At 41.7% G+C, this 21,636-nt stretch overlaps 1 protein-coding gene across 1 annotated transcript in view; it reads right to left on the bottom strand.

Annotated features, from left to right (window-relative positions):
• Nucleotides 1–21,636, bottom strand: part of LOC309568029 (cell adhesion molecule CEACAM1-like) — a 70,615-nt gene that overhangs the window by 23,103 nt on the left and 25,876 nt on the right. The window contains exon 5 of the mRNA XM_082273603.1: nt 9,040–9,330. Coding sequence (XP_082129729.1) covers nt 9,040–9,330 — 291 coding nt within the window. The remainder of the gene's footprint in view (nt 1–9,039; nt 9,331–21,636) is intronic.

Genomic DNA, 21,636 nt, shown 5'->3' with positions numbered 1-21,636 from the left:
ACGATCTCTATTTTATTCTTTAGGGTCTCCGCTGACATCCCTATGCCCCATAGGGATGCATGGGGGGACCGTTCAGATCGTCCAAAAAAACGGACAGGCGGATCTGAACGGTCCACCTGTGTGAAAGAGCAATAAATGTTATTTCCAGTCAGTTAAAATTGAACTTATTGTAATGCACATGTACTAACAAAAATCTGATCCAGAAGTAGAATTATTCTTGTCTCCCAGGCATAACCAATACATCACTTCATCGTCCCAAACTCAAACGTTAAAACTCAAACCATTGGCATGACAATTGAATACAATTTGTAAGGACTTCCTAAATAAAACGTTTGAGACTCTGAAGGTACTATCACATGTTCTGATGAACATTTTTTCAGAATTTCCATACGAACCAAATTTTGTTTGTGTATGACCAGCCTTGGGTTTATCTAACTGCAATTAATATTTTTGCAAATGCGCATACCCTAAATAAAAAAAAAACACTTCAATTGTGCGCGGATTTTGTTATAGTATACTATAAAACCGTAATTATATTATTTTAAAGAGCTTCAGTGAACCATTTGTGGAATGTATTATAGTGCACATGCACTGATCTACACGTCTGTGTGCAGAAGTTTGGGCACTAGCACAGTCTAGCACAGTGTTTTTCAACTGGAGTGTCCTTTGGGCTTCCCTGGGGTGCCTTAACCACTTTAAGACCGGAAGGATTTGCCCCCTTAACCTCCCTGGCGGTATGATTCTGTCAGGAATTCTGTACCAAAAGCGGTACAATTCTTTTCATGGAAATTTGGCGTTATGTATTATAGGCCTACAATTCTTAGTAACTACTGAATTAAACCTGACCAAAACAAGACTCTAGTAGACATCCCAGATGTGATAAATTTGAAACACAAACGCATGAATTATAATCAAATCAATAATATAATTTTATTATATAATATATATAATAAAATTATATTATTGATTAGATTATAATTCATGCGTTATATATCATATATATGTGTGTGTGTATATATATATATATATATATATATATATATACATAATATATATAACGCATGAATTATAATCGAATCAATAATATAATTTTATATATATATATAAGTGTGTATATAGGTATGTATATATATATATATATATATATATATATATATATATATATGTGTGTGTGTGTGCATATATATATATGTATATATATATATATACATATATATACACATATATATATATATATATATATACATATACATATATATATATATATATATATGTATATATATACATATATATATATATACATATATATATATATATATACGTATATATATATATATATATATATATATATATATATATATATACATATATAAATATGCATATAATATATATAATATAAAATGTGTAATGTGTTTGTGTTTTGTGCAACGTTTTTTTTTTTTTGAATTTCCCTCCCTAGTTCCGCTCCCATGCAGCATTGCTGCTGCAGGGAACGGAACTAGGAAGTCATCACACCGACGGAGAGCGGCGGGGATCTCGGCTGGCGGTCACAGCAATGAGAGATCATCGCTGGATCGCCAGGAGAAGGTAAGAGAACACCGCTGCGCTCTCTGCACATCCACCCCGAGCGTGACTCGGGGATACCGATCCTGGTATGAAAAATCCACCCCGAGTCACACTCGGGGTTACCGCCAGGGAGGTTAATGACCAGGCTCTATTTTGCGATTCGGCACTGTGTTAATTTAACGGAGAATTGCGTGGTCGTGCGAAGCTGTGCCCAAATAAATTGGATGTCCTTTTTCCCCCACAAATAGAGCTTTCTTTTGGTGGTATTTGATCACCTGTGCGATTTTTATATTTTGCGCTATAAACAAAAAAAGAGCGGCAATTTTGAAAAAAGAAAAAAAAAACTATATTTTTCACATTCTGCTATATAACATTCTGAAAAAAAATTAAAATCAAAATTTTTTAACATTTTTTTAGGCCAATTTGTTTTCTGCTACATATTTATGGTAAAATAAATCACAATAAGTGTATTTTGATTGGTTTGCGCAAAAGTTATTGCGTCTACTAACTACGGGAAAGATTTATGTCATTTATTTATTTATTTTTTAAACTAGTAATGGTAGACGATCTGCATTCTTTTGCGGGACTGCGACATTGCAGCGCACAAATCGGACCCCTGACTGACATTTTTAACACTTTTGGGGGGGACCAGTGACATTACTACAGTAATCAGTGCTAAAAATATGCACTGTTACTGTAATATTGACACTGGCAGGGAAGGGGTTAACACTGTTGGTGATCAAGGGGTTAAATGTATGCCTCATGCTTACTGACGTGTGTGTGTGGGGGGGGGTTTTGTGACAGAGACACAGATCGCAGGTTCAGCTATGCTGAATCCTGTGATCTCTCCCTGTCTGTCACAGAGAAGATCCACCTGCTTTGTTTACACAAGCAAACATTGTGGGTGATCAAGGGGTTAAATGTGAGCCTAGGTGAGTGATTCTAACTGTATGGGGGCGTGGCTTGTGAAATGATCATAGAGACCTGTGATTCTATATAGAAGGATTCAGTTCAGTGACAGAGATCGCAGGTTCAGCTATGCTGAATCCTGTGATCTCTCCCTGTCTGTCACAGAGAAGATCCGCCTGCATTGTTTACACCAGCGGGCGGATCTTCTCACACTTTCCTTGACGATCAGGGAAGAGAGACGGTAATCGCCGCCTCTCCTCCTCCGGCCCGACTCCCGCTGTGTCTAAACAGCTAGGAGTCCAGCAATGTAGGTCTACGTCGCTGGACCCAGGGGAGCCAATGTGCTGCAGTAGCTGTCATTACCCCCCCCCTCCAGCCACTTTCTGCGGCTCGCCCAAATCTCCTGTCTCACCGGGAGACCCGGGCAACCAGCCTGCACTGCCGCCGAAGACCCGATCAAAGCCGCATTCGGCTCTGATTGGGTCTCCATGCAAAAACCCGGAAGTAATGCCATGACATCACTTCCGGGTACTGGCGCCAAATTAAAAAAAAAATGACAGCATTCAAAACAGCCAAACTTGGCGTTTTGAATGCTTTTAAGTACAGACCCCCAGATCCCTCCACAAGAGTACCTGTCAAGTAAAAAAAAAAAAAAGAAGAAAAAAAAATGTTTAAATGTATGAAAATATCGGCCAATACCGATACGCGATGACCATAATATCGGTATCGGCAATGAAAAAACGATATCGGTTGATCACTAATTATAACCCTCCCTTACTCCATCCAAAATGAAAGAAAACGTTTTCCCTATAGTTCTACTTTAATCATAAGTTTCAGCGACCAGTGCAAAACTTGTCAAGTCATTCTGCTACCATTGCTGATTCTTTGGCATCAATGCTTAAATAAATTCCTCCGACGTTTTGGGAAATCTGTTTGCAGCTTATTGCTATCTTCATGATATATTTTACTCCTGGCCGGGCAAAGCCACCACGGGTCTGACGCTGCTCTGGAAATGAATGTTAAGGTGGGCTCCTGTGCAGCAGTAACATTAGTCCTTGTTCACACCTCCCCTTTGAAAAGCAAATGTGGTGGGCGATACTGCCCCCTCCTGGATACCGGTTTTATTTATTTTTTTGCGATCACAAAGATTGTGGATTACAACCAGTTGGAATGCTGTTACAACCCAGCCCCATTGACCTCAATGGGAACATCTGTCAAGCGTGTCATCTGCCAAACATGACATTCCGGGTTAGACATCATAAAGTGAAGGAAGCATTGTGGCTGCGACAATATCTATAGACTTGAGCGGGCCTCCATGTTACTTGATGGTGGGCAATCAGGGGGTGGTAAAGATGCAGATTAACCGCGTGGTTTGACCACTTATGCGAACTGAGCTAAAACATTTTTTGAATGTGTAATGTGCGCATCAAACTAGAAGATCAGCGTTTTATTATCACTAAGTGAGTGAATGCCTGTGCTTGCAATAATGGTTTATTTCTGCTCTTGTTTATTTTCCTTAGTAAATCATCTTTTTTGTGTACAGCAACCGGAACATGGAAATTAGGGGTGTTGAAAATAATCGATGCATCGCGATGCAGCCTTTTCTGATTCGGTTACGATGCGGACCCCCAGAATAATCGATTTCTGGCTCCTCCCCCTCCCTCCATCTTCTGGCTCCTCCCAAGGGGCGTAACTACAGGGGTTGCAATTGCAACCAGGCCCCATGCTCCAAGGGGCCTGTGCGGCTTCCCTATACACCTGTATAGGAGGGGCGGCGGGGGCAGCATGTAGAGAGATCACTGTCCTCCTTTATCTTCCGGTAGCTGCAGAAGGAAAATGGAGGAGATTGGTTCCTCTGTATGCTGCCCCACCACTCCTCCTATCCAGTTCACTTGTATTCTGCTGTCTCTGGGCCCCTGCTTGCTCCCCTGACACCCCCGCCACTGTGCTCCCTTACCTCTCCTGCCGACTGCTGCACGGGATGTGTCACAATAGAGAACCAGGAAGGGGTCAGTAAATATGTAATTTACCAGCTCCTTCCTTTTCTAAAAGGACATTCTGAATGAGTCATAGTCAGTGACATTGTAAAAAAATAAAATAAAATGATAAAATATATTACAATTAAAATATCCAATAATAAAAACTACTGACACCAGTGGGTGAACTTCCAGGATAGCAAAGGTCACACTTGCAACCGAGCCCTGGCATTCCACCACCGTGGGGAGGCCCAAAGATGGCAGGAAGGGGGCCCGCTGCAGAACTTGTGAAAGGGTCCCGCTGCGGGACCGTAATAAAGGGCAGCGCAATGAGAGTAAAGGGGCCCCGGGGGGGCCCTTTATGGTTTCTTGCACCGGGGCCCTGAAGGTTCTAGTTACGCCTCTGCTCCTCCCCTTCCCTCTCTCTTCTGTCATTGCTGGATAAGACGTCTCTTAGGCATGTAGGCGTCCGCTTCCCGCCTAGCTCTCCTACACAACAGCTCTGCTTACTTCCAGCAAGCTTCCGGCTACAACCACCAAGTTCCGGACGCCGTGTAAATGGCGGGAAAGGCTCCCCCCGCATCGGTGAAGCGCTCCCTTTGAAAAAATCCTTTGGAAAGCTGACCGACGATCGCTCTTTGAGGAAACTACTGATGGGGGGAAGGAGTTAATTTAAAAGCCTAAAAGGACTCTTGCTTAGCTGATGGGACGATCGCTCTTTGGGGAAGCTATTGATGGGTGGAAGGAATTCATTTTAAAGCCTAAAAGGACTCTTGCTTAGCTGATGGGGAAACCCAATAACAATATATAAGGCTGATTTACACATTGAACCCTACTCCAAAGAGACTGCCTGAACTCTCTGAGCAATCTGTAATTTATGTCTGGATTTTGAGTCAGTGGTACTTTTCTGACAGTTGGAAGAGGGTTTACCATCCTTGAGCAAACTGCATTTTATGGCTGGATTTTGCATCAGTGGAATTTCCCTGACAGCTGGAATATGAGTGCATTGCTATTACCATCCCTGAGTAATCTGCAATTTATGGCTGAATTCTGTCAGTGGAATTCTTCTGACAACTTGAATTAGGAGTGCACTGATGCTATGTGGAGTCCAAGTAACTGAGTATGGCACCCTCAGTAGAAGTCTTTGAACGACGAAACCGGTCAGGGTGTGAGCATCGCGGCTATCAGTCTGTGGTCTCTGACCCTCTCCTGTAGTGTGTCTGTGGTCTCTGACCCTCTCCTGTAGTGTGTCTGCGGTCTCTGACCCTCTCCTGTAGTGTGTCTGCGGTCTCTGACCCTCTCCTGTAGTGTGTCTGTGGTCTCTGACCATCTCCTGTAGTGTGTCTGCGGTCTCTGACCCTCTCCTGTAGTGTGTCTGCGGTCTCTGACCCTCTCCTGTAGTGTGTCTGCGGTCTCTGACCCTCTCCTGTAGTGTGTCTGTGGTCTCTGACCCTTTCTTGTAGTGTGTCTGTGGTCTCTGACCCTCTCCTGTAGTTTGTCTGTGGTCTCTGACCCTCTCCTGTAGTGTATCTGTGGTCTCTGACCCTCTCCTGTAGTGTGTCTTCGGTCTCTGACCCTCTCCTGTAGTGTGTCTGCGGTCTCTGACCCTCTCCTGTAGTGTATCTGTGGTCTCTGACCCTCTCCTGTAGTGTGTCTGTGGTCTCTGACCCTCTCCTGTAGTGTGTCTGTGGTCTCTGACCCTCTCCTGTAGTGTGTCTGCGGTCTCTGACCCTCTCCTGTAGTGTGTCTGCGGTCTCTGACCCTCTCCTGTAGTGTATCTGTGGTCTCTGACCCCCTCCTGTAGTGTGTCTGTGGTCTCTGACCCTCTCCTGTAGTGTGTCTGTGGTCTCTGACCCTCTCCTGTATTGTGTCTGTGGCCTCTGACCCTCTCTTGTAGTGTGTCTGTGGCCTCTGACCCTCTTCTGTAGTGTTTAGGGGGGAGCCTTGAGCTTTTTAAGTTGTTGTCTGCTGTGTTTGGACTTTGCTACATGCAGGGAGTTTTTTCGTTTTTGTTTTAAGAACAGATAAAATAACCATGGGCGTTAATCGTGATGCATCGCGGAATCGAATCGTATTGAATCGTTGCCTTAATAATCGTAATCAAATCGAATCGTGAGGTAAGTGAAGATGCACAGCCCTAATGGAAATGAAAAAAAAAAATTGGAGTAATTTCTCTGAATTATTTACTATATAGTGTGTGAGAGGGAGGGAGGTTTTTTATGCATTATTAAAATACAATGATATTATTTATGTCATTTTATATAATTGTATTACATTGTTAAATTGTATTATTTGTTTTATACTATGTTGGAGGTTTTTTTCATTTCCTGTTGTTAATCTCTCTCACTCTCTCTTTTTTTTATTATTATTATTATTATTATTTTTTACTTTTTTATTTTTAAACTTTTTTGTAGTCCTGACTAGGGATCGACCGATTATTGGCAAAGCCGATATATCGAGGGCCGATATGCACTTTCCCCGATATATCGGAATCGGCCCCTGAGGTTACCGATATTGCCGATATTTCGGGAAAGTGCTTGTACCGGAGTGATGCCTGCAGCTAGACGCATCACCCCGGTACCGGCGTCCATAGCCGACAGTCGGCTGTCTTGTAATGAAACCGATGCGGCTGAGAAGCCGCTTGGCTTTCATTATAAGGAGCGGGAGGGGACGTCCGGTGGCTCGCCCGGGTCTCCCGTCCCAACTGTCCTTCAGGAAACCAATTGTAACACTGAATGGAGGAGATTAACCACTTTAGCCCCGGAAGATTTGGCTGCTCAATGACCAGGCCACTTTTTTCAACTTGGCACTGCACGACTTTAACTGACAATTGCGAGGTCATGCAATGCTGTACCCAAACAAAATTTATGTCCTTTTTTTACCACAAACAGAGCTTTCTTTTGGTGGTATTTGATCACCTCTGTGCTTTTTATTTTTTGCGATATCAATATAAAAAGAGCAAAAATCTTGCGAAAAATTGACATTTTCTACTTTGACAGTTAAAAAATATCCAATATATTCATTTTTTGTCATATATTTAGGCCAAAATGTATTTAGCTTCATGTCTTTGACAAAAAAATTCTCAATGAGCGTATTTTCCACCTTTTTCTTCTCTTTTCTCCCTCTACTTCTCCCCCCTCCCCCACCTTTTTTTTATTCCTCCCCTTCCTTTATTTCTTGTCTATGAATAAGATGGAGATTATCCTTGATAAATTAGTTTATTATGTTTCTTGACTTCCTACATAATACGAGACTATTTAGATTAACAGATACAGGCAATTCAGATCAACTAATTGCATAGTTATACTTTAACTATGATATATAGCAAATTATTTTTTATCTTTTTGTTGAATTGTAAGATATATTCAAACACATTCTGATGATTATTACATTGCTCTAAATTGTTAAAATGCATATCTTTCAATATTGTACACACCTTTTTGCTACATAAATTAAGAATATTTAAAAAACGATAATGGTTATTGAGCGCCTGTCAGCCATACTTACTGATAAAATGCAACTTTTTTGAAAAGGTTTGGAACCCGTGGATTACGTATCTGGAGGGGGACCCCCGAGCTGGACAGTTGTAGGCCACATACGTGAGCCTACATTGAGCGTGTTGGTACCGCCAGATACTTGGCTGCATATGCTCTACCTATATTCGACCTGAAGTACTTTTTCCTCATTCAACAATCTCAAATTCTATTGCAATATTTCTCTTCTCTTTGTTTCTTTTACCTTCCTTTCTTTCTATCTTTCTCTCGGTTGGTTTTTCCCAACCCAACTTCTTTGAGGTTCCCTTAGGGGTTTCACTTAATTTTACAGACAACATGCGAGAAAAAGTCTTAATCCCCATTCACTCTAGCGCGACTTGTCAGGTGACTTGGTTGCCTGACAAGTCGCGGTCGGTCGCCTGCCATTGATTAGCACAGGACCCGTTCTAATAGGAGCGACACAAGTCGCTCCGACTTAGAAAAAGGGTCCTGTACTACTTTGGGGCGATCTGGAGGCGACTTGCATTGACTTCAATGATATGAAGTCCGTGCATGTCGCTCTGAGGTCGTGGTGCACGCTGTGCACCGCGACTTCACTGGTCACCCCAGCAAGTAGCGTCGCCCCTGTGTGAACGAGGTCTTAGTGTTTATGGGTTGGGGATAATAGAGGACTTATTTGCATTGTTTACTGATATTTACCTTGGTTGTAGTCCACCCCAGTTGTGTATGTTCCTTCAGTGCTACTGACAGTATTCAGTTATATCAGGGGTCTTCAAACCTTGGCCCTCCAGTTGTTCAGGAACTACAATTCCCATCATGCCTAGCCATGTCTGTGAATGTCAGAGTTTTACAATGCCTCATGGGATGTGTAGTTCCGCAATAGCTGAAGGGCTATTGAGGATCCCTGAGTTATATGATTGTTACTGTTCATTTTCAATATTGTCTGCTCAATATTGCTCATTCGTTTTTAGTGTTGAAAAATTTAAATAAAAACATTGAAACAAAGAATATATAAAAAACAAAAACGTGAAATAAAGTATATTTACAAAACCACCATAGATTCCCATATAAATAATACATAATATATTACTTACCGCCCACATTCAGCTGCAGAGAATTACTGGTCTCGTTTATTGTTCCATTGGAAGCCTGACAAGTAAAAGATCCTGTGTCATTTGTGGAGACAGGGCTGATGGTCAGAGTAGAGTATGGTTCCAGAGGGTCTTGGAAAAGATGATATTGATCACCTCCGGGTAATAAAGATCCATTCAAATTCCAGATAAAGGTGGCAGCTGTAAGTTTTGTTGAACAGTTGAAAGACACTGTTTCTCCTTCCCAGACCAATTCTGTCTTATTACTGGTCAGTTCTGCTGCAGAAGTCTGGGCTACAAATCAAAAAAGCAGATTCCATTAAGTAAAAGGTTTAAAACTAAAGAATGTGCTTGAATAAAACCCAAAAAACAAGCAAAATCTGTGTGAATACTTAAGGCCTTAAACTTTATTACTTTCCAATGCTAAGTCACCTGCACACAAGCTTTCGGGTCAGGTCCGGCTTTCAGTTTGCAGACCTGACCATGAGCTCCATGCAGATCTATATGCAGGCAGACTGCATCCTTTTCTGTATTTCCCGGACCTTAAGGCAATGCCTTGGAGGTAGTCAAGGAGAAGGAGGCAGGTGCATCTGGCAGCCAATAGATCCAACAGGGTTCAATACAGCGATTTCACATACAAATTTATCAAAAATAAATTTAGAAAAAGTATCCATCTTGCACGAGTTGGTCACGTTTGGTTGTAATTTTTGCATTACAAGATGATTTGCCTTTTTTTTTGCCAACAAAAATAATTAAACCTGTCATGTGAGCAACATAAAGGCTGCCATTGCTGATCTCTCCTTTTGAAGTGCTAGAATTTGCCTAGCTGTCCTACTGTCCTCTTTAGCTGCATTGTTTTAGAGTATACTTAAACCACCTGTTTTTTTTTTTTTTTTACGGATGGAACAGAAAAGAGTTGATAGCCCTGCTTGGCTTATATTCATACGTGTGAACCAGTAAATGGGAGGCGCTGAATCCAAGCCCTGTGTTCTAGTAAGAGAATCTACAACAGCAGGTTACTGTATATTATCATTGGCAAGGCTGCTCCAAATACTCAAGAGGGCCACAACTAGACTTTGGGTCAAATCTACAGAAAAGAATGAAAAGCGGAGCACCATATTGTTTGTTATGAGTCAAAAATAGTATGATTATTTTATTTAATGTCCATACACCAACATAATATAGGGGCTTCAACAATATCCTTCATCAGGTTTCAAATTTTTTGGTAAAAATGTTTAGGTTAAATCTATCTATCTATCTATCTATCTATCTATCTATCTATCTATCTATCTATCTATCTATCTATCTATCTATCTATCTATCTATCTATCTATCTATCTATCTATCTATCTATCTATCTATCTATCTATCTATCTATCTATCTATCTATCTATCTATCTATCTATCTATCTATCTCTCTCTCTCTCTCTCTCTCTCTCTATCTATCTATCTATCTATCTATCTATCTATCTATCTATCTATCTATCTATCTATCTATCTATCTATCTATCTATCTATCTATCTATACACTGTATAAATAACTATAAAATTGTGCAACCAATATAAAATTAAAATAGTTTTCCATCAGGTCAAGCAATTAGCAAATAGTATGATTATTTTATTTAATGTCCATACACCAACATAATATAGGGGATTCAACAAGATCCTTCATAAGGTTTAAAATTTTTAGGTAAAAATTTCTAGGTTAAAAAAAAAAAAAGAAAAAAAAAAATATATATACACAGTATATATATATATATACAGTATATATATATACAGTGGGTACGGAAAGTATTCAGACCCCCTTAAATTTTTCACTCTTTGTTATATTGCAGCCATTTGCTAAAATCATTTAAGTTCATTCTTCTTCCTCATGAATGTACACATAGCACCCCATACTGACAGAAAAACACAGCATTGTTGACATTGTTGCAGATTTATTAAAAAAGAAAAACTGAAATATCACATGGTCCTAAGTATTCAGACCCTTTGCTCAGTATTTAGTAGAAGCCCCCTTTTGATCTAATACAGCCAGGAGTCTTTTTGGGAAAGATGCAACAAGTCTTTCACACCTGGATTTGGGGATCCTCTGCCATTCCTCCTTGCAGATCCTCTCCAGTTCTGTCAGGTTGGATGGTAAACGTTGGTGGACAGCCATTTTTAGGTCTCTCCAGAGATGCTCAATTGGGTTTAAGTCAGGGCTCTGGCTGGGCCATTCAAGAACAGTCACGGAGTTGTTGTGAAGCCACTCCTTCGTTATTTTAGCTGTGTGCTTAGGGTCATTGTCTTGTTGGAAGGTAAACCTTCGGCCCAGTCTGAGGTCCAGAGCACTCTGGAGAAGGTTTTTGTCCAGGATATCCCTGTACTTGGCCGCATTCATCTTTCCCTCGATTGCAACCAGTCGTCCTGTCCCTGCAGCTGAAAAACACCCCCACAGCATGATGCTGCCACCACCATGCTTCACTGTTGGGACTGTATTGGACAGGTGATGAGCAGTGCCTTGTTTTCTCCACACATACCGCTTAGAATTAAGGCCAAAAAGTTCTATTTTGGTCTCATCAGACCAGAGAATCTTATTTCTCACCATCTTGGAGTCCTTCAGGTGTTTTTTAGCAAACTCCATGCGGGCTTTCATGTGTCTTACACTGAGGAGAGGCTTCCGTCGGGCCACTCTGCCATAAAGCCCCGACTGGTGGAGGGCTGCAGTGATGGTTGACTTTCTACAACTTTCTCCCATCTCCTGGCTGCATCTCTGGAGCTCAGCCACAGTGATCTTTGGGTTCTTCTTTACCTCTCTCACCAAGGCTCTTCTCCCCTGATAGCTCAGTTTGGCCGGACGGCCAGCTCTAGGAAGGGTTCTGGTCGTCCCAAACGTCTTCAATTTGAGGATTATGGAGGCCACTGTGCTCTTAGGAACCTTAACTGCAGCAGAAATCTTTTTGTAACCTTGGCCAGATCTGTGCCTTGCCACAATTCTGTCTCTGAGCTCTTCAGGCAGTTCCTTTGACCTCATGATTCTCATTTGCTCTGACATGCATTGTGATCTGGAAGGTCTTATATAGACAGGTGTGTGGCTTTCCTAATCAAGTCCAATCAGTATAATCAAACACAGCTGGACTCAAATGAAGGTGTAGAACCATCTCAAGGATGATCAGAAGAAATGGAAAGCACCTGAGTTAAATATATGAGTGTCACAGCAAAGGGTCTGAATACTTAGGACCATGTGATATTTCAGTTTTTCTTTTTTAATAAATCTGCAACAATGTCAACAATGCTGTGTTTTTCTGTCAGTATGGGGTGCTATGTGTACATTCATGAGGAAGAAGAATGAACTTAAATGATTTTAGCAAATGGCTGCAATATAACAAAGAGTGAAAAATTTAAGGGGGTCTGAATACTTTCCGTACCCACTGTATATATATATATATATATATATATATATATCAAGACTAAAATGTGTACATGTTTTAAAATAATACACTGTATAAATAACTATAAAATTGTGTAACCGATATAAAATTAAAATAATTTTCCATCAGGTCAAGCAATTAGCAAATAGTACGATCGTTTTATTTAACGTCCATACACCAACATAATATAGGGGATTCAACAAGATCCTTCATTAGCTTTAAAATTTTTAGGTAAAAATTTCTAGGTAAAAAAAAAAATATATATATATATATATATACACAGTATGTATATATATATATATATATATATATATATATATATATATATATATATACAGTATGTGTATATATATATATATATATATATATAAGGTGTAAATGTTTTAAAATAATACACTGTATAAATAACTATAAAATTGTGCAACCAATATAAAACTTAAATAATTTTCCATCAGGTCAAGCAATTAGCAATAAATATATAGTTCATTAGAAAATCATCTACCTAATGGTTAAAAAAAAATCATCTGCTGTTGCATTTCCAAGATTTTATTTATTTATTTATTTTTTTTTTTTTTTTTTTTTTTTTTTTATGGCTGTCTAGATTACCATTTTGGTTTGTCTTGGTGACCACTGTAAAATTAGTGGGACTCAAAAATATGGGAGATCGAAATTTTTGCAAATATCACTTTATTTCCCACTCTATCTCTAATATATTTCTTTCTGTGCAAAAAGGATTTGGAAAACAAAATCAAGACACCACATCCCCAAATGCATTAAAGACAACAAATTCTGTGTAACGATGGGATTTTTTAGGTGTCATCAAATGATTACCAGTGCCGCATAAAAATGTTTCAAATACTTACAAAATCGAAATTTTCTTGATTATATATAAGTGAATTTTTTTTTTTTTTTTAATTTGCAACCTCCCAATGGCTATATAATCCATAGCATAGTATAATGAAACATGCACTGATACAGATAATCTTAGATTATCCAACACTTCCAGGCCATTGCTGGAAGGAGCCAGCTTATCAAGAATTTCCTTCCCAATTTTGTGATTTTATATTCTGATTTATGTACTCACCTAATGTAACAGATAAAAGGATGCAGATGCACACAGTTGGGATGGGGTCCATCTCTGTAGTTCTCTTTCCTCACCTGTGAGTGCTGATCTCTACTGGGACTTGCACAATATATGGCCCTTTTATCTCCATTGTTTACTCATTAACCTGCCTGAGTGGATGAATCCATTTTTTCCCCTAGGTGGTTACAGTGACAAGCCTTTTCTTTTACAGTGGACAGAGCCTATAAACCGTCCTTGCATGTGATATGACATTTTGTTCCTCATTGACATTATCCAATCTTTTAGGCAATACAAATATTGAAATACAATAACCCAACTGAGAAATCATTGGAGCCATTTGTGTGAAACTTTGCCAAATCGGAAACTCAGTTTTAATTATCCACTTCTGGACCGGAAGGATTTGCCTCCTTAATGACCAGACCATAATATTTTGCGATTCGGACAATTGCGTGGTGTTGCAACGCTGTTCCTAAATAAAATTGGTGTCCTTTTCTTCCCACAAATTGAGCTTTCTTTTGGTAGTATTTGATCACCTGTGCGATTTTTTTTTGCGCTATAAACAAAAAAAAAAGCGACAATTCTGAAAAAAAAAAAAAAAAACAATATTTTTCACATTCTGCTATATAACATTCCCAAAACAAAAATGTAAAAATCAAAATTTTTTAATATTTTAGGCCAATTTGTTTTCTGCTACATATTTTTGGTAAAAAAAAAAAAAACGCAATAAGCGTATTTTGATTGGTTTGCGCAAAAGTTATCGCGTCTACTAACTACGAGAAAGATTTATGTCATTTTTTTTTTAATAGTAATGGCGGCGATCTGCGATTTTTAGCGGGACTGCAACATTGCGACGGACAAATCGGAACCCTAACTGGCATTTTTGACACTTTTTGGGGGACCAGTGACATTACTACAATAATCAGTGCTAAAAATAAAAACTGTTACTGTAATAATGCCATTGGCAGGGAAAGGGTTAACACTGTGGTTGATCAAGGGGTTAAATGTGTACCTATGGGCGTGTTTTTAACTGTAGGGGGGCGTGGCTTGTGAAATGACCATAGAGACCTTTGTTCCTATATAGAAGGATCACAGGGGCTCTGTGATCATTCCAGAGAGAATGGTCAGATGTGTTTACAACAGCTGACCGTCCTTCTCTCTCAGCGGGGAGCAATCGCGGGTGTCAGGCGGCAATCGGAGCCGCCTGCCCCGTGCATCGGAGTCCCCCACCTTAAAGCACCTTGTCCCCATGTTGATGGGGACAAGGGCCTTTTCCAGACAACCCTGGGTGGTGGATCTGGGGTTCTGGGGAATCTTCGCTGGTTCCGGCTGTGCTGGTGGATTCCGGCACTTCTAGGTACGCTGTGTTCCTCAGAGAAGACCCGCTGACTTCACTTCCGGGTAGAAGGTGGAGAGGGAGGTGCGTTCGAAGCATGCATGCTGCTTCCTCAGGCAATGAGTGCCTGTTGTTTGTCAACCATATACATGTAAGTTGCAGCACCCCGATGGGTTCTAATACCGAGCTGCCATATATGTGTGTACAGAATTGTCCTGCAGCTTTGTGTTGAGGTTGTGCTCTTTTGGGACTCCCAACACTGTGACCAAGCTTTCTCTAATGGCTCCTGGTCACTCTCTACGATTGAGAGTCAAGGATGGGCTCCAAATTGCATGATCACTGTGATAGTCTATCTCAGTGTTCGCCTGCCTATGGACATTCAAAACCTCTTAAAGTGGCAGCCAGAGCTGGTAGCAAGGGGCTAAAGTCTATTGCACATTTAATTTTGCCTTTCACATTGCCTCCCATGGATTTTGCGGAAATAGCAAATATTTTACTGAAATTAGATTTTTACCAAAATTACTACCCTTAATTCACTCATAGCTAATAGTGGCCTACAGGACCTCAAATACGAGGAGCGACTACAAGCACTAAATTAATTCTCCCTGGAGAAGAGACGCTTGAGAGGAGTTATGGTAGCGGTATACAAATACCTCAAAGGTGATCCCGGCGTAGGAAGAAAACTATTCAGTCTCAGGGAGTGTAAGAGAACACGGGGCCACACAATGAGAATGGAGGAGAAGCGGTTTAACCCTAAACTGCGTAGGGAGTTTTTCACTGTCAAGGTGATAATGATGTGGAACTCTCTTCCACAACTGGTGGTGTCAGTGGGGAATGTTGATATTTTTAAAACACTGTTGGAAGTGCATTTTAGTGAACACCACAAGCAGGGATATGGGAAATGATTATAGACACATACACACCCACACAGGTTGAACTGGATGGACTATTGTCTTCATTCAACCATACCTACTATGTAACTATGAAACCAATAAGAAACTACCAGGCCCTAAAAAACAGACAAGCTACATACAGTAAATAAGTGCCTAAGTGCCCATTCACACCGCGACTTGTCAGGGGACTGGTCAGCCTGACATGTCGCGGTCCATGCAGTGCTACAGGAACCATTCTAATAGGACTCCGAGTTAGAAAATAGTTCCTGTACTACTTCGGGGCAACATCGGAGCGACTTGCATTGACATTCATTATATAAAGTCCGTGCAAGTCGCGCCGAAGTCGCGGTGCATGCGACTTCACAGGTCGCCCCCGAAGTTGCGCGACCGGCACTAATGCTGGGTATAAATGTATCACTGTGATCATTTAATAATACAATGGTTTTGCTGAAAGAATTCCAGAAAGCAACTGCTTGGTGCAATAGGTAAACGATCTTCATCAAAAGTAATAATTCATCCTGGAAAATCAAATTCACTTAGATCAAATAGATTTTTTTCTCTGTTGTACCTACAACCCAGTGCAATAAAAACAGTAGTAAACACCACTTGCTCACTTCTACCTATAGGTAAGTTTATAAAAAGGCCTACCTGTAGGTACAAGGAATTCCCTTCAGAATGCTGTGCTGCAGCCCTGGTTCTCGTGCCCATGTGTGGGAGTGATGTAACCGCAGCTTGGCCATTTAAATCTGGAGCATGCAAGGCTGGAATGAAGACTGGGTGAAGATGGAAGCTCTGTCAGCAGAGACAGAGCGCCACTGGAGGGGTTCATTTTAAAGTAAGTCTTTGATAGTGTGCTAGTATGCAATGCATACTAGTACATTATGATATTACTTTTTAGGGGGAAAGCTTTTTTATTCATTTATTTGTTTATTTATTTTTTTTTGAAAGTTTACTACCACTTTTAGGCTCCATGTACATGAGACGTTGTTAAAAGTCCCTTTGAATGCTGGAATTTTTAGGACGTTTGAAACGTCCGTTAGGTCGCGTTTGCACTCGCGTTTAGCGGGTGTTTGCGTTTAGAATCGTTCCTAGAGGTAAAAAAAATTATTCCCCTTTAAAATGGAAAAACGCGAACGCTAAACGCGGGTCATCGTGTTTGGTCGCGTTTTTGCGTTTGAAACGCCGGGAAACACACGTTTGAACGCAAATAATTGCGTTCCAAAAAACGTCCCTGAACTCAACTGCCTGCAAATGACTGTAAACGACCTGGTGTACATGGACAGATAAGATAACATGTAGGTGGGTTCAGGGGCTTCTGAAGAAAACGCCCAACTGCTCCTAAACAGCCATTTCCAACGTCCCGTGTACATGGAGCCTAAGGGAGCACAAGCTTTTGGCACAGTAACCAATGACACTGTGGCCCAGCTGCCAGGATCCTAACAACCAATGATGCTGTGTGGCTGTGCATTATTGATTGCTGCTAGGATGCTGATGGCTGGGAATCAGAATATCATTAGTTGCTGCCAATGTCCTAGCAACTAGTTAAGTAATGCTCAGTAATATAGGACAACATTACTGAACTGCAGTCAAAATGGAGTGCCTGCCAGAGATCCCATCACACTCGGGATTACCCCAGAATCACACTCACCTTCCCTGCGATCCCCTGCCGCCCTCCCTGCCATCCTCCCGCCGTCCTCCCTGCCATCCTCCCCGCTGTCCTCCCCGCCATCCTCCCCACCATCCTCCCCGCCGTCCTCCCCGCTGTCCTCCCCGCCATCCTCCCCAACATCCTCCCTGCTGTCCTCCCCGCCATCCTCCCCACCGTCCTCCAGCGATCTTCACAGTCTCTCCCCGCTCTGTGCTCGGCCGATTGCAGACACCTGTCTTTCGGTTTCCTTCCCTGAGAGCGTTGCGACGCGGGGGGGTGGAACCGGCAGCAAATTCAAAAATGTAAATACACCAAATGAGATGATACAAAACTGTGATCCTAACGGATTACACTGTATCATGCCATTTCACCACAGGATTTCACCTGGTGACTTTTCCAGTGCCCTGCCTGTACATTTCCAGGTCTTTGTGCCTGGAAAATTGAGAACGACCATGGCGTCCAAAAAGCCTCTTTTTGCGCAAATGCGCTTTTAGACGAACTGGAAAACAGCGACAGCGAAACAGAGTTACTTGGAGAACTGAGCGATAGCGATTCATGGGAAAATTCATCATCAGGTACGGAAAGTGACGACAGCGACGATTCTGATGTCTCTTTCTGGCACATAGCTTGTGGAATTTGGGAAGTATATCAAATGATTCTTCAGAATTTCCAACAGAGCGATGTGCCAGAAAGAGACATCAGAATCGTCGCTGTCGTCACTTTCCGTACCTGATGACGAATTTTCCCATGAATTGCTAACGCTCAGTTCTTCAAGTAACTCAGTTTCGCTGTCGCTGTTTTCCAGCTCGTCTAAAAACGATTTTGCGAAAAACATTAGCTTATAAGACATTCCCAATAAAAAAATTAAAAAAATCGAATTTTTTTATCAGTTTAAGTCAATTTGTATTCTGCTACATATTTTTGGTAAAAAATCCCAAAAAGCATATAATAATTGGTTTGCACAAAAGTTATAGCGTTTACAAACTACAGGATAGATTTATGGACTTTTTATTTTTTTTATTTTTTTATTAGTAATGGCGGCGATCAGCGATTTTTATCGGGACTGCGACATTGCGGCAGACTGGCACTAAGTGACACTTTTTGGGGACCAGTGACATTAATACAGTGAAGAGTGCTAAATAATATGCACTGTTCCTGTATAAATGACACTGGCAGGGAAGGGGTTAACACTGGGGGGGGGGGGGGTTTCAAGGGGGTAAATGTGTTCCCTATATGTGCTTTCTAACTGTGGGGGATGGATTTAACAGAGGCAGAGAGAGATCGGTGATTTAGCTTAGCTGAATCACACGATCATTCCCTGCCTCTCTGACAGGAGAGTCATCTTGCATTGTTTACATACCAGACGGCTCTTGTGTCAGTATTGCCGAAGCTCGCGGGGGGCCGGTGGCGATCGAGCCCGCTTCTCTGGTGGTCTGGCTCCCGCTGTGTCTAATCACAGCGGGAGAGCAGCCCCAGCAGCGCAAGCGCCGAAACCGCATGCTTAGCTGAATCATGCAATCACGGAAGTGACTCCTCATCGCAAGCAGGAAGTGACGGCGCGGGCCGCGGCCGAAGAGGGAGGAAGTAGAAGGAAGGTGAGTATATTTTCTTCAAAAACAAGGTAAGTAAAGAAAAATAAAAATTCGGGAGCATCCATTTGTTTTTCAGGGCAATCACAGCAAGCGGATGGGCCAAACTTGTTTTTGAGCCCGGAAGTCCGCTTTAACCACTTCTGGACTGGAAGATTTTCCCCTTTAATGACCAAGCCATATTTTGCGATTCGGCACTGCGTTACTTTAATGGACAATTGTGTGGTTTTGCGATGCTGTACCCAAACAAAATGAATGTCTTTTTTTTCCCCACTAATAGATATTTCTTTTGGTGGTATTTAATCACCTGTGCGATTTTTATTTTTTGCGCTATAAACAAAAAAAGAGTGATAATTCTGAAAAAAAAAAACAATATTTTTCACTTTCTGCTATATGACATTCCCCAAAAAAAAAAAAAAAAATTAAAAATCAAATTTTTTTTAACATTTTAGACCAATTTAGACAAATTTTTTTATCAGTTTAAGTCAATTTGTATTCTGCTAAATATTTTTGGTAAAAAAAAAAATCCCAAAAAGCATATAATAATTGGTTTGCACAAAAGTTATAGCGTTTACAAACTACAGGATAGATTTATGGACTTTTTATTTTTTTTATTTTTTTATTAGAAATGGCGGCGATCAGCGATTTTTATCGGGACTGCGACATTGCGGCAGACTGGCACTAAGTGACACTTTTTGGGGACCAGTGACATTAATACAGTGAAGAGTGCTAAATAATATGCAATGTTCCTGTATAAATGACACTGGCAGGGAAGGGGTTAACACTGGGGGGGGGGGGGTTTCAAGGGGGTAAATGTGTTCCCTATATGTGCTTTCTAACTGTGGGGGATGGATTTAACAGAGGCAGAGAGAGATCGGTGATTTAGCTTAGCTGAATCACACGATCATTCCCTGCCTCTCTGACAGGAGAGTCATCTTGCATTGTTTACATACCAGACGGCTCTTGTGTCAGTATTGCCGAAGCTCGCGGGGGGCCGGTGGCGATCGAGCCCGCTTCTCTGGTGGTCTGGCTCCTGCTGTGTTTAATCACAGCGGGAGCGCAGCCCCAGCAGCGCAAGCACCGAAACCGCGTGCTTAGCTGAATCACGCAATCACGGAAGTGACTCCTCATCGCAAGCAGGAAGTGACTCCTCATTGCAAGCAGGAAGTGACGGCGCAGGCCGCGGCCGAAGAGGGAGGAAGTAGAAGGAAGGTGAGTATATTTTCTTCAATCACAGCGGGAGCGCAGCCCCAGCAGCGCAAGCGCCGAAACCACGTGCTTAGCTGAATCACGCAATCTTTCCCTGCCTCTCTGACAGGAGAGACGTCTTGCATTGTTTACATACCAGACAGCTCTCCTGTCAGTATTGCCGAAGATTGCGGAAGGCCAGCGGCGATTGAGTCTGCTCCTCCCGCGGTCTGCCTCCCGCTCTGTCTAATCACAGCGGGAGCGCAGCCCCAACAGTGCACGTGTGCCGCCAAAACAGCGTGCACATTATCAGGTAGACTTACGTGATTATGCCCAGCCGAGCCGCCCTGCCGCAGTAAATCTGCGTGGGGCAGTTGGCAGGTGGTTAAACGACAAAAGTTTTCGTGTTTGTCCCTTCGGATTTTGTTGGACGAAATGTTGTGATCGGCTGTTGAAAGCTGTGTACTAATGATCAGATTATCGTGCGATCCATTTGAAAGCAATTTTTTTCCATACGATTATCTGATTGTGTGTACAAGGCATTACTTTAGAAGGGAGATAGCAGTGATAGTGACAAATTTCTCTCCTCTTGTTTCCTTTATCTAAAAATAGATGCAATAGTAGGTATGTAGTAAGAGCTCTTGTGATGTGATAACAGGTATCTTAAGACGGACAGAGATAGGCGGGATTGCAAAACAATGCTTCATCATTTATGAAATATGACGCAGCAATAATACTGTCAGCAAGTTTCCCTATTACCGTGGGTTGTTATCGTTAGACACGATTGCAAAAGTTGCTTCATACTGATGAAGTTAAGGGGTGTGACGTAGAGAAATCACACGGGCCTAATTAAAGAGATAACCTCATTACCTTAGGTGTGTCTTCACTATGGGGGTTAGGTCATCATAGCATTAGTTTATGTTAGGTCGAACTTAGGGTTGCCACTTCATCCCTTTTAACCCGAACACATTTGAATTACACAGGTTCTGAGGCTAATTTAATGCAGATAATGCCCCAGGTGAGTTTTATTACCACCTTAAAGCAGAGTTCCAGCCTCGGGGGGTGAAATTTAGATAAAAATACCCCCGGGACAGTCAGGGCAAGTACATTCCACAATGGATAGCCTCTGAACTGTCCCGGGTCGCACTTACCTTTTTGAAGAAATACTTACCTTGTAAATTTCTTCTCCAGCGCTGCCATCTCGGATGTGGGCAGCTGAAGCCAGCGCGTCCTCTTCATGTCCTCATCCGTGTCCTCTTCATCCCAGAATGCACTGCACCGGCCCCGCCGTCACTTCCGGGGCAGGAGCGTCATCCCTGCACAGCTTCTGGGCATGCCCAGAAGCTGTTTAGCAGGGAATGACGTGCCAGCACCGGAACTGAAGAGCCGGGCCAGTGCAGCCGCATTGACTCCTGAGAGCGATGACGTTCAGCTCCCAGGAGTCATCGCAAGCAG

Source organism: Pelophylax lessonae, assembly GCF_965119305.1.
Source record: "Pelophylax lessonae genome assembly, chromosome: 12".
NCBI lineage: Eukaryota > Metazoa > Chordata > Amphibia > Anura > Ranidae > Pelophylax > Pelophylax lessonae.
This window is presented reverse-complemented; position numbering and strand designations above follow the sequence as displayed.